This window comes from Bos indicus x Bos taurus, chromosome 23 (genome assembly GCF_003369695.1).
Source record: "Bos indicus x Bos taurus breed Angus x Brahman F1 hybrid chromosome 23, Bos_hybrid_MaternalHap_v2.0, whole genome shotgun sequence".
Lineage (NCBI taxonomy): Eukaryota > Metazoa > Chordata > Mammalia > Artiodactyla > Bovidae > Bos > Bos indicus x Bos taurus.
The window spans coordinates 25,220,138-25,234,619 of NC_040098.1; the positions used below are offsets into that span (position 1 = coordinate 25,220,138).

General features: G+C 41.6%; 1 protein-coding gene across 1 annotated transcript in view; it reads right to left on the reverse strand.

Annotated features, from left to right (window-relative positions):
- Positions 1 to 14,482, reverse strand: part of PKHD1 (PKHD1, fibrocystin/polyductin) — a 443,492-nt gene that overhangs the window by 373,779 nt on the left and 55,231 nt on the right. The window contains 5 exon segments of the mRNA XM_027525460.1: positions 446 to 2,041; positions 4,486 to 4,553; positions 5,248 to 5,443; positions 9,652 to 9,787; positions 12,418 to 12,548. Of these exon segments, the coding sequence (XP_027381261.1) occupies positions 446 to 2,041; positions 4,486 to 4,553; positions 5,248 to 5,443; positions 9,652 to 9,787; positions 12,418 to 12,548 (2,127 nt within the window).

Below are 14,482 nucleotides of genomic sequence, written 5' to 3' on the forward strand. Positions count from 1 at the left end.
TTATTTATGGAGTATGAATTCATGTGTGAAATAGTACAAAATGATAAAAATTAATAATATTTAATACGTTTAAAACAATTCAAATTGGCAAATAGGTCTAAAAATAGATGAAGGCATTTATGCTCTACTTAAATGATCAAATTATGAGCTCTTACAAATGGTATTATTTAATTTAAAACACAAATTAAAGTGGGTTAATGCATCAAATTAAAAGACAATCAAACACTTAGAGAATATGCACAATCTCCCCAACAACAACAAAAAAATGCCTCATAATTGGAGCATGACAAAGTTTTAGGAGGAAGCTGGGACTGTAAGAGGCCAACCGGCTTCTCTCTTCTTCTGTTGTTCAAACTGATGCTGATTTCCTACCTTGTAGAGTGGTGAGAGGAGCTATTAATTCACTTACATAAAGAAAGCTCTCTGCCTCATCTGTCCGACTTACCAAAATTCTCGGTCACTGCTGTGATGGTCACTCTGGAAGTGAACATCAGGATGGACGAGGCCCACCCTCTCATGCGGTCGTAACCTCTGACTTGGTACTCCCCGGTCGGAAGGGATGGGACCACACAATGGAGAAGGGTATGGTTGCCAGAGACACCCACACAAGGGGACATCCCAATAAAAATGTCTACATTTGCAGCTCCTGAGATCCGGGCTACCGAAAAGGTTAAGACATCTTCAGTCTGAGAAACAGAGAGCAATTCAGGAGTGAAGGCACTGCTGTAACCAATGACACCCATCTGATAGGAAAGTCCATCTACCTCTATGACCAGGGCAGCAGAGCCATTCCCTGCAGGAACAGCACATTGGATGAGCTCAGAGCCGAGGCTCACGGTCAGGCAGGCCTGCTGGCCAATGTAGACTAATGTGGAGTTCAGTCCCTTCAGGGCTGTGCCCTCCAAGGTCAAGAGGCTTCCACCATGGAGGCTGAAATTCTTGGGGAAATAATGAAACACTTGAGGCCAAACATGGAAGTGTCTGGACAAGTTACCAGAACAGGCATACCCATATCTTGCATGAAAAACAGATAGGTAGTGAGGTCCAGGGGACAAGTCACTTATCCAGCACGCCACGTGGCTTGCATTATGGAAAGCCACAGTGCAAGCAAGACGATCATCCACAAACACCACTGGCTCATCAGCCGTGATACCTAACCTCTGACCCCTAACCAGCACTGTGGTCAGAGACCCACTGATGTTTGTGGTCCAATCATCCACGATAGGAGTTGTCTCTTCACACAAGAAAAGAGTACAATTCCCCTGACACATGCTGGGAAGTCCATTCACCAGGATAGTGACATTCAGGGCGAAGGAAGTACCAGGCAAGGGGTCACCCACGGGGGTAATCCGGCAGAGGACTGTCTGGTCCCCCAAACTCAAAATCACACAAGTAAAGGGACCCGAGAGGTCAACCTCCACTGACCCCCTGCTGGAGCGGAGAGCCAAGCCCCTCACTGTGAGAACAGTCCCTCCGCAAGTGGACCCGCGTGTTGGGAAAATGGAGGTTATCTGAGGCATCACCACACACTGCTGGGGCACCGCAGACATGTCAGCAAACCCCATCTGCCTCTGGTGTACTTGGAGAGGATACAGGCCGGCCTCCAAAGTGTCAAGAGGAAAAGTGCACCCAGCCGGGCTCAAGTTGCTCCCAGGAGACGGAGTCTGGAGATCACAGCTCAAGTTACCCAGAAGGACCACTGAGTCGAAGAGATTTTGTCCCTCCACATAGAGCCTCAGGCTGTGATTCGTGACTTCTCCCCGCATGGCAGTGACCACTGGTGTTGCTGCCACTTCATACATGAAGGTGAAGCCCTTCCCCACCAGGCGAGGCGAAGGTCGGTGGGGGAAGGGCTTGCTGCCAGCCCAGACCTCCACAGGGACTGGGGCGCTCAGCGGCAGGGGGGCTGGCGGCGGGGTCTCACACCAGATGCTGGTCTCTGTTGAGTTCACGATGTCACAGGACCGATTGCCCACCAGCACCCAAAGCAAAGCTCGGTCCCTGCTGAACCCTCTTCCTGAGATGCTGAGGATGGTTCCACCTGAAGCACAAATATTGAGAAAAAAAACTGAGAAGCTGGTATTTCAGAACTAGGAACTCACAGCAGCTGTGTGAGCCCCAGAACAACTAAGTGAAAGGTGGGGTAAGCGTTAGTGAAATTTTTCGCCTCACCCCACCAGTGTTAAATGTATGACTGTTTTGGCAGGAGTCAGATGGGCTGAAATTCACATGGCAGTAAAACAACACAAATTATTCCATAAGAAGAATGTTTATAAAGTTTAAGACAAAATACGTTTTCAAGTATATTTATAGATCCTAGACAACTTCGACACTAATGAAAAATCAAATTTCTTGACGTGCTCTCGTCATCTGCTGTATTATCGTACATGCTATTCTACATTATTCTATATATTACTATGTAGAAAGAGTATATATGTAATTCATATACACATATATACAACATGCTGCTGCTAAGTCGCTTCAGTCGTGTCCGACTCTTAGTGACCCCATGGACTGCAGCCTACCAGGCCCCTCCGTCCATGGGATTTTCCAGGCAAGAGTACTGGAGTGGGTTGCCATTGCCTTCTCCGATATACAATATATACATTAATAAAAAATCAAATTCTCCAGTCTTATCATCTGTTGTATTAACTGCCCTATTATTCCATATTATTCTCTGTATTATTATGCAGAGTATATGTATATTGTTCTATATATGACCAAACTGACAGCATATTAAAAAGCAGAGACATTACTTTGCCAACAAAGGTCTGTCTAGTCAAAGCTATGGTTTTGTCAGTAGTCATGTATGCATGTGAAAATCGGACTGTAAAGAAAGCTGAGCACCAAAGAATTGATGGTTTTGAACTGTGGTGTTAGAGAAGATTCTTGAGAATCTCTTGGACTGCAAGGAGATCAAACCACTCAGTCCTAAAGGAAATCAGTCCTGAATATTCATTGGAAGGACTGATGCTGAAACTCCAATACTTTGGCCACCTGATGCAAAGAACTGACTCACTGGAAAAAACTCTGATGCTGGGAAAGATTGAAGGCAGGAGGAGAAGGGGATGACAGAGTATGAGATGGTTGGCTGGCATCATTGACTCGATGGACATGAGTTTGAGCAAGCTCTGGGAGTTTGTGATGGACAGGGAAGCCTCGCATGCTGCAGTCCATGGGGTCACAGAGTTGGACACAACTGAGCAACTGAACTGATATTCAACTTACACACTGATGAAAAATTAAATTTGTTGAATTCTTCTACTTATCTTCTATATTAGTCTATATAATGTTTCAGTAATCCATATATTGTATAGTCATATGTGTATTTGTATGTGACATATCAAGAGCCACTGAAACACTGAAACATGCTTGTGGTTTTGCTGTTACAGTCATATTGTCTCACTTTCTAGTTGAGGGCCAATCACACCCTCCCTACAGGACAGGGATGGGAGCCACAAACCCCTTATCATCACCAAATCAGTGGTAAAGTAAAGCAGCTTTTAAAAGGATTATACTACGTTCAAAAAAGGATAATGTACATACTATAGGATGCAGGGAATACTTCAATTCTCTGTAACGGCCTACATGGAAAAAGAATCTAAAAAAGAATGGATATGTGTGTATATATTCACTTTACTGTATACCTGAAACTAACACAACATTGTAAATCAACTATACTTCAATAAGAAAATTCTAATGAATACTGTGCTATTTCATACACTGTCACAATGGTTATCACATGCAAATACATAGCTTTCATTTTTTTTTCTGAAAATGAATAGTTTTCTATATTTCTCTATTTGTCCAGTGCTGACATCTCCCATACTGGCATTTGTGTTTCTTTTTTTTTAATTAGTGAGGTATAGTTGCTTCACATTATTGTGTTAGTTTCTGCTGAACAACAAAGTGAATCAGCTATTCGTATCAATACATCCCCTCTCTCTTGGACCTCCCTTCCACCCACTCCTTCCCATCCATCTCCTGACTCTGGTCCTTCATCCACATCCCAGAGCAAGTAAAGACACCAGAGACTCATGTCTCCTCTCCTTGCATAAGCAGTATCGAAATGGCTAATTCGGGAAGCTCTTCACTTGTTTTCTGTATTTTTTTCAATTGAACTGTAGTTGATCTACAATATTATGCTCATTTCTGCTCATTTGGTATATAGCAAAGTGATTTGGTGATATGTACTCCAGATGGGCCACTTTTTAGATATTTCAGCCTCTTTCCATTAAAAAAAAAAGAAAACCAAGCACATGTCTTTTTCATAAAAATTCTTTAATTTTCTGAACTCACTGGGCTAAAGAATCCTGAGTTTCACACTCTCCAAAGTACACTACTCAGTTCCCAGGGCAGGGAAAAGGGCTTCTCCTTGAAGCCCCATCTCTGGTCTCACCAGTTTATTAATCCAGGAACGAAATCTGAATACCCAGGGAGTAGACTTGCAGAATAAATGCAACCAGTCAGGTCAGAGCCACTCACCCACAAGGGACCCACAGCAAGGCTGGATGCTGAAGACTTGTGTGATGTACTGGATGTGAAGATCCACCCTACACAAAATGAGGAGATGGTCATGAAATAACTGAAAGTCAGGAGGAGAGAAAAGAAGGCACAAAACAGCAGAGATGTGTATGTTAGAGAAGAAAAGAGAAAGGGGGCTGTGATGGAAAGCATATGAGACCAGCACTGCCCACCAGAGAAAGAGGGAAATAGTGTAGAAAAGAATCTGTGGGGGACGTTTTTCTGCATGGACATCAGGTGGCCACATCAGTCTCCCTGAGTTTAGCTACTTTCTGAATGAAGCAAGGGAACTTTCGGAGAAATGCTTGGCAGAGGGACTTCAGGGCGAAGAGGACCGACAGCAGCTTGTGCAGTAATTGACAGCATTTATTCAAAGACCAAGATACAGTCTAATTAAAGTCTTAGTGAAATCAGTCTCTTATTAAGCACAGATTCTTTCTCCTGACATAGAGGTGCCCACCCCACCCCAGCCCAACCAAGAGACATGACATCTTAGCTCCAGAAAGTTCTCCTTTCCCCAACAGGTAAGCCAAAAATTGGACTTGAGAGTGAACTGTCCTGTAGGATCTCTAAGATTTGTTCAAATTTTAGGATTCTCATGAGTTTATCTCTTAGCTTCAGAGGAAGAAGAAAAAAATAATGACCTAACTCAAAGCTAGAATTCTTCAACTGAATCATTAGACCATCAGGAGAGCTGTAATGAATGGCAGGACTCCACCTCACCCTTGTGCATGAATGTGGACTCCATTGATGGAGACTGAGATTCCATGGAGCCCGGCAGGCAGCGGGGGGAGCACCACCTCCAGGCCCTGAGCTGTCTGCGCTAGGACCCAAGCCCTGGTGTCCCCAATGCGGACTTCAGCATCCAGATCTGTGTGGTTCACTGGCAGCAGCATTCCAATGGAAAGGATCTCACCTCCTGTGTTGAAGAAAATCCATTAGCCCCTGTGAAGTGGATTAGTGCTTCAGTCACGTATTCAATTCTAAAACTATCTTTCCGGATTAAACACGTGGTCAGCACTGTGCATAATACTCTAATCAAGAGTTTTAATGTCAACCTAATTTTTTTTCATGAAACTTACAACTCTTTTAATGGAGCTACAGCCTATAACCTCAAGGGCACAGAAAGCAAAATGGTCAGAACGATTATACTCAAGAAGCACTAGGTTCATCTCAGTGTCAAGGCAAATCAAGTAGTTATGATGGTCTGCATAACCACCAGGAAGTAACATCTCGTGACCTCTTTTTTAGCCTCCACTTCTCTGAAGATGAAAATCTAAAACTCTGTCTCCAGTATGCACTGAGCCCCATAGCAATGCTATATATGCATTCAGTCATTCACAGGGAAGCCTGGCATGCTGCGGTCCATGGGGTTGCAAAAAGTCGGACACAACTGAGTGACTGAACAACAACAATTCACAATTGTGGAGTCCTTTCACCTATACTGTCCCATTTGATCCTCACACTGTCCCGATAACATTATTCGGACAGTTAGCAGGACCAGCATTTTGCTTTTGAGGAAACCAAGGCTCAGAAGTCTAGGTCTCAGAGATGATTAATGGAAATGTGAGGGCCTGAGCCCAGTCTTGTAAATATCTCAATGCCTTTTTAGTTTATTAGCAACGCTACTAAAATGCCATGTATACTATGAGCGTTCATTGTACATGAATAAAATGAATACACTTCATTTTATCTCAAATATTTCTTGAGTATAAAGAAGAATATGCCACAGAGGCACAAAATAAGTTAAATGTGGTCCTTGCCCTCAAAGAACCTCCAAAGTTAATAAAAATAGGTGCCGAAAAAGCTTCAGAACAAGACAAGCCATAAAGAGGCAGAAATTAGGCATGGCATTGTTCAAATCAGAGCCACTGTCTGAATATCAAGAAAGGCCCTGTGGGCAAGACGGTGCCTGAAATTCAATTTGAAAGATAAATCCCAATAGGGACTGATAGAGAGTCAAGGATTTACAATTTGATTCTAAAAACTTCAGTTTTACCCAAAGCTTTGCCTTTTGTAGCAATTTCTCAGTTAATCACCCAGTGACTTGGAGAGAAGGAAAGAGAAGGGGTGACTTCCTGGAATTCTAGGTACATGTGGATACAGTTAAGGATCGTATGGAAAGAGGCCAAGTTAAAGATGGTTCTGTGGCTGAAGACGAAGAAAGCTAACTTCATTTTCTTCTCTGTTCCATATCCTCTTTACTTCTTCCTGTCTTCCCAACCTCATTTATACTATCAGGTCTGAAGCCTCAGGGTAGTGAGTACAAAAATTTCAGGGTTGACTGAGAAGACATGATCACAAGGTGGCCGTAGCACAGAACAAGATTTATAGAGATGGTGCTTTGACAGGTTCCATAGGTGGGGAAATCTGCCAGCTGGAGACCTTCCAGAAGCATCAGTCAGAGACTGCCACCCAGAAGAGGAGAAGGGCAAAGAACTCCTAGGGGAGAAAGAGATCAGAGAGGCAGCTTCTATGTCCCTCACATAATGAGTCACTCAGCATCCCCGTGGGTAGTTTCTGGGTCAGAGAGCTTTGGAGGGTGGTAATGGCTCTGAGTCCCCCAGGTTGATCTGATCTATGGCTGTAACATGTTAAATGTGTTTTTGTAGGGTGTGTAAAGCAGATAGGCTCTAAAAGGTTAAATAAATATGCTTGTGAGCGGGGCGGGGGGGCGGTGCTTCCCTGGTAGCTCAGATGGTAAAGTGTCTGCCTACAATGCGGGAGACCTGGGTTCCATCCCAGGGTTGGGAAGATCCCCTGGAGAAGGAAATGGCAACCCACTCCAATACTCTTGCATGGAAAATTCCATGAACAGAGTAGCCTGGTAGGCTACAGTCCATGGTATCACAAAGAGTCGGACACAACTGAGTGAATTCTCTTTCTTTCTTTCTTTCAAACAACTGGGGGTGAAAGAATTTGAATTTGGCATTGGCGGAGTTTTCAGCTGATGGATCCCAGCCTGCTTAAAGGAGCAAGTCACATGGGGCCAGTGTACAGAGGTCATCTTTGACCCATTTATTCCACATTCAGTATCTGGCAGAATGACAGTGTTCACTTCAACAAAGCATTTATCGAGTGCTTACTCCATGTTAGTTCCTGGGTGGGCTAGGTACTGTTACCTACTTTATCTCCATTTTTCCCAATCGCCTTGAAATGATTATTCCCACCTAATAACTGGAGACACTAAAAATAGAGTTCAAGGAGTGGTCCAATGGCTAAGACTCCATGCTCCCAATGCAGGCAGCCTAGGTTTAATCCCTGGTCAGGGAACTAGATCCTGCTTGTTGCAACTAAGAGTTCTCATGCCATAACAAGATCAAGGATCCTGAGTGCCACAACTAAGAACAAACAAATAAATATTAAAAATAAACATGTCAGCGCCTTTCTCACTAAAAAAAAAAAAAAAAAAAAAACTTAACCAGGGAGTGGTTAAGTTGGGATTCATTCAAATCTAGCGCTGATGACAAAAACTACACTAACAGTCCCTCACATCAAACTCTTCCTCCTCCTTCCCCTGCTCCTCTTCCTCTTTCTCTGATTTCTTCTTGACTCTGTTGTTATCATCAGCATCAGCATCTTCTTGATGGAGATATGTATTAATACCCTCCAACTTTCGAAACAGACTTTCCCAATAGGGTACTCCTCACTTGGGGTTTTATAACATGTTCTTCTTTATTCTGCCTGTAGAAAGATCTCAATGCAAGTGGAAATCCTGCAAATAATGCATCATGTTGTATATATCAATAACATGAACTCCTTGGGCTCTTGGTCAACTGTCAAGCTAATATGAGATGCCTTTGAGGCACTGATGCAATGCATTTATTCTTTTCATTATAGGTGGGGAATTTTATTAAAAGCCAAAATCACTGAAATCTGAATAGAACACAGGGCTCCCTCCTCCCTTTTCTACTTTGTTGGGAAGAATCTATACCACTAAGGAATTTTACACACTTTGGTCGCCTCAGGCAGCAAATTCTTCTTCTGCACTATCTGAGCTGAATAATATTGAGAAGCTAAAGGACACCTCCCTTTATTTATGTACTCTTGAGCAATGGAAAATGAAAATAGTACCAGAAGGATGGAGTCCAGGCTGTTTCTTTGGGAAATTTGATGGTCTTGTATAATAAACCCTTAGACATGTCTGCCATAAACTCTGTCGTCTGGCATCCAATTAACCAAAACACCATGTTACCCGCTACTTTTCCAAATCTATCCAGACATGATAATAAATTGTCATAATTCCATCCTGTTGTATCATCTAAATCATCAAAGATTAAGTCATTTAATGCAGTTGGAATGTTAAAGAATTCATTTTTTCTATACATGTCTCTCAAGGAAAAAGTTCATCAGAATATACTATTCTCTAATCATATCAAATAATTGCTATAATAGGAACTGCTGCCCCAAATGCCATTTTATAGTAAACTATAAGTGGCTGGATGCTTGGAATCTGCAACCAGGCTGCTTGAGTTCAAATCCCTGCTCTAGTACTTACTACAAGTAACATCTTAGACAAGTTACTTATTCTCTCTGTCCCTTAGTTTCCTAATCTGTAAACTGAGGCTAATAATTCTATCAATTAATGACAAAGATGAATTCTGATTATATGTCTGTGCTATTATTATTGGCACATGATAGGTGCAATAAACATTTACTGAATTTTTACCACTGAATTCCCATTTTCAAGATAGAAATGGTTCTCAATTTTACAGAGAGAAAAATATATATAAGGAGATTTATTTAATGATGGCTAAGATGGGAAAGAGCTTCCCAAGTGGCTCAGTGGTAAGAATCTGCCTGCCAGTGCAGGAGATGTGGGTTCAATTCCTGAGCCAGGAAGATCCCCAAGAGGAGAAAATGGCAACCCACTCCAGTATTCTTGCTTTGAAAATCCCATGGACAGAGGAGCCTGGTGGGCTACAGTCCATGGGGTTACAAAGAGTCAGAGAGAACTTAGCAACTGAGCACACGAAGATGAGAAAATCAGTCTCCAGGTTTTCAGAAAAATAACTTCCATCCAAAATATAATACTACATTCATTAAAAATTAATAAGGCCATTGTTTGCCTTTCTTATAGGCTCAGTGGTCTAAAATGAAAATATCCTCCAGGATGAGGTATTTTACCTGCTATGCTGCTTCCATTTCTGCTGAGAGACACGATTACTGGATTTAAAGAGGAGACATATGTAAATGCCATGGCAAGAACCACAGGACGGCCCCCCAAGATAACAGTCACATTCACAGTAGGTCCATCTTCCCCCTGAAAATTAATTTTAAAAATCAAAACTGTAAAAAAGACTGACGTGAGTGAAGTCCATATAGAACTAGTTTAAAAGATTAACTTCAAGAAAATTGTTTTTAAAGAATATAATTGCTACTTTCAAGTCTCTCTCTCTTTCTGTCACACACACAGTGACTAATACTTAGAACAGGTAAGGTAAGTGCAGTATCTAACAGATTAAAGAGTAAATAAGAGTGATTTGCAATTAACACATCAACTGGTTCTGAAAAAAAAAAGAGCAATTTCAAATAAACCTCTATATCTTGCTAAACTATCCATCAAGTATGAGCATACTTTCAGACATTTAAGTACTCAGAGAACTTCCCGCCCACATTTTCTGTCTTGGACTATTTCTTACAGACATGACCTCAAAAAATAAACAATAACCAAAAAAGGAGAAAGAAATTCCAAGAAACAGTGAATCTATTCAGGAGAGCAATCAAGGGAAACACTAGGATGAAACCTGTAAAATAAATCTGGAAATCACCAAGTTAAATTGAAGCAGAAGAGAAAGCATCAAGAAAAAAGAGCAACTGATACAAAGAATTTTTTTAAATACAGAGTATTTTTATTACAAGGAAGACATGTAAAAAAAAAAACTCTAAGAAAAAACAAACTATAAAAAATACATATTGCCTACCATTATCATTTAAATAGTTTAATAATGTAAATATGGTTTATTGATTTCACCATAAAATGCTTCTGTAACTATAATCAAAAGAATTGAAAGTAGTTGTTTCAGAAATGGGGACTTGAAGAATGGGGAAGTGAGGAAGGAGAGAGTGCGATTGTTTTATCATTTTCTTTTGAACTTTGCATGCATTGCTTGGTTCAAATTTAAAAGTTGATTTTCCTAATATTTATACTCTCTGGTGAAAGAAATTCAATCAGTAAAAATTTTACCCATTAAAATGGTCAATACATACTAAAGTGCTGACAATGTTGGCCAAGGGATCAGAAAGCAGGCACCCGTGTGACGATGAGAGTATTAATTTAAAAAGAGTTTCAGACAACCAGATACCTGTGTCAAAAGCTTTATATGTCTGTGTTTTTATATTGGCACATGGTGAGTACACAATAAATATGGGAAACTTTGGAAATTATTTAAATGTCCAATAACAGGAAATGAATCACAATACAAACATATGTTAGAACTGCATGCAGTTTATATATAAAAGCTAATATTTCATAATATTTGAATAACTGGATGAGATTAAAAATATGAGACCAAAGATTATTCTGAACTTTCTCTTCTTTCAGAGATCTTTATTGTTTGGCAAACAGCCTTCTTTGGGGATCATGGGTGTGCTAGGAATGTTGATGGCACTGAAGTGAACTCTGAATAGGAGGTTCAAGCTCAGCTGCGAGCATGACTCTCTCCCACAGCACTAGGCAAGGGCCTGGACCCAAACCTCTTGTGCCATCTATGAAACAGAACCAACTGAAGAGGGATGAGAAAGCTAAGGGACTTGCTTCTAAGGGAACAGGGGAGCAGCAGGGAGTAACTAGGATTAACTAAGCTATTTATTTCACAGGAACCAGACATTCCACGACTGAGTAGTGGCTCAGACAGTAAAGAATCAGGCTATAATGCAAGAGACTTGCATTCAATCCCAGGGTTGGGAAGGTCCCCTGGAGAAAAGAAGGGCTTCCCAGGTGGCACTAGTCGTAGAGAAGCTGCCTGCCAAACAGGAGACCCAGGTTCAATCCCTGGGTCAGATAGATGCCCTGGGGGAGGGCATGGCAACCCACTCCAGTACTTTTGCCAGGAGAATCCCGTAGACAGAGGAGCCTGGTGGGCTATAATCCATAGGGTTGCAAAGAGTCAGACATGACTGAAGTGACTTAGCATGCATACATGCAGACATTCTAGAATATTCCAAGTTTCACCAGTCCCATCCATGCCAGAAAACAAAATTGCTTATGAAAACTAAGTTGTTTGCTTGAAAAAGAAGTAAAATTATAAGATATATGTCTTGCAAACCAACACTCAGAATGTACACTAAATTAATATATTTACTCAGTGGCACTAATATTCATTAAGAGTGTGGACTGGGACAGTCTGGTCATTTTCTTTTAAAAGATATTAACTGATGCTAATTACAAGCAACATTGGTGGGGTCAGCTTCCCACTTCATAGCAAAAGTGTGTCCGTGTAAGCAATATAAGTAAGCACGCTCTCATGATGAGACGATCATGTCAGTCAACTTAGTTCTAAGAAATGATCCACTGAGAACCTTACACATAATTAACTGCTGCTATTACTACTGCTGCTGCTGCTGCTAAGTCGCTTCAGTCATGTCCGACTTTGTGCAACCCAATAGATGGCAGCCCACCAGGCTCCCCCATCCCTGGGATTCTCCAGGCAAGAATACTGGAGTGGGTTGCCATTTCCTTCTCCAATGCATGAAAGTGAAAAGTGAAAGCGAAGTCGCTCAGTCGTGTCCAACTCTTAGCGACCCCACGGACTGAAGCCTACCAGGCTCCTCCATCCATAGGATTTTCCAGGCAAGAGTACTGGAGTGGGGTGCCATTGCCTTCCCCCTAATTAACTACACATTAATAATGGTCATCTACCCAGAAAGGAGATGCCCAAAGATTCCACTTACTTTGGATGGAACTTTGCACTGAATTCTTCGTGAGTTGCTTGTAGTGACATTAATGACACAAGACTGGGATCCAAATAACACCAGGTTAACATTATCCAAACCAGACCCTCGGATGGTGGCCCAGAGACCTCCTGTAAAAAAGCAACACTTTCAGATGGGACACACAGCTGTGCTAGTAGACAACCCATAAGAGAAATAGGTGAAATAAAAATATGAAGCTGCGTAGTTAAAACACAAGGCACATTCAACATGCAGAAAGAGACTGGAGTTAAAGATATAAACTGCTAAATAAGGTGGGAGATACAGTGACTAGAGGGCAGAGAAAAGGAGATATTCAAGAATAAAACATAGGGATACAACACAGTCATGGAAAGGAGAAATAAAGTAAATAGAGGGCAGTGAAAAGGAGATATTCAAGAATAAAACATAGGGATACAACACAGTCATGGAAAGGAGAAATAAAGTAAATGGTTTCCGAAAACTCTTTCTGCTCAAGATTTTTAAATATCATCCTTGTCAATTCTATAAAACTTAAATTCTTTTCCCAAGAAAAGAGTGTAAGAGAGGAAGAATAAAATGGTAGAAAGAACAGGGTCCCAGAGTCAGGGCCACAGACTGCTCTGCCACTTACAGCAGGTCATTTGCACTATTGTCCCTGAGTTCACTGGTCTCATCTCCTTCATCTTCTTCTTTTTTTTTTTAATTTGTGGCCACACTGCATGGCTTGCAGGTCTTAAGTTCCCCAACCAGGGACTAAATCTATGCTCTCTGCAGCAAAAGTGCAGAGTCCTAACCACCAGATCACCAGCGAATTTCCATTCCCTCATCTTTAAATGACAGCCTTAGCCTTTCTGGCTTTGTGATAATGGTACCACACCAACAAGGTTCTGGTTTCCATGATGATATAGAAGTGACTGTCATCAGCACCTGGTGTCATCAGGACTTCTGCACTGACCACTGAGGATCAACTATAGCAATCATAATGTCAACAAGAGGAGCGATGGCACCAGTCACACTGATATCCCACCTGGAGGGCAGCCCTTGATCCATCTGATGGACAGGTAGCCCATCTCTCGTGGATGAGCAATGACTCTGGTCTGCCATCTCTCCAGAAAGGGATACAGGAGAGGCAGTAAAGCCACCAAATAGAGACACACGAGAGTGGGGAGATGGCACATGTGTCGGGGTGAGAAAGGAAACGTACAGCCTGACGGAGACCTTTCAGTATCACGTGACTGAATGGAATATTACCCTGAAGTTAAAGATATAAACATGCCCTGAAGACTCAGAGCACGACCATAATAGACTTCTAAGTTAAAGACTAACACTGAAGAAGAGCCAACATACAATAGCAACATAAAAGATACAATATCTGGAAACAATCTTGACAAGAGCAATTCAAGAATATGAAGAAACTTGAAGAAAGCTTTGAAATGCTGTTGATGAATCTAACAGATGGGTTAAAACCTAAATAAGAAAACTAAAGTAAATGTACAGAAAGTGAACATCATAAGGTGGCATATCTTTCTGGGTTAAACTAAAGCACCAGTGCAATTATGATAAAAATACAAAAAAATTTTTTTTTAATTTAAATTAAACGAGCTGATTTTAAAATTCAATGAAAAATACATGCCAATAACAAAATTCCAATAATAAAAGTAAAGGGATCTTCGGCTGGACATTTAAAATATCTTATAAAACAGCTCTATCTGGAGAGATCAGGACAGCAGAGTAGAAGGATACACAAACATCAAAGATACACCTACATGTGGAGCAGAGCTCACTGCTAACAACCTGAAGGCTGACAGAAAGGCTCTTCTTACAACCAAGGCTGTAAGAAAGATCTATACCTAGTCGGGTGGGAAGGGAAGAGAAGCAATCAAGTCAAGACCCTCACAGGTGACACAGAAGAATAGGGGAATGTCACAGGCTCAGGGACCCTTCCAGGGGACTAAGGGGTTCAAGCCACATACTGGCTCCCCCCAGCCCTAGGTTCAATACCAGAAAGAGGAGTCCTGAACGGTGTCCCCCTCAAAATTCATAGGCTGAAGTCCTAGCCACTCGC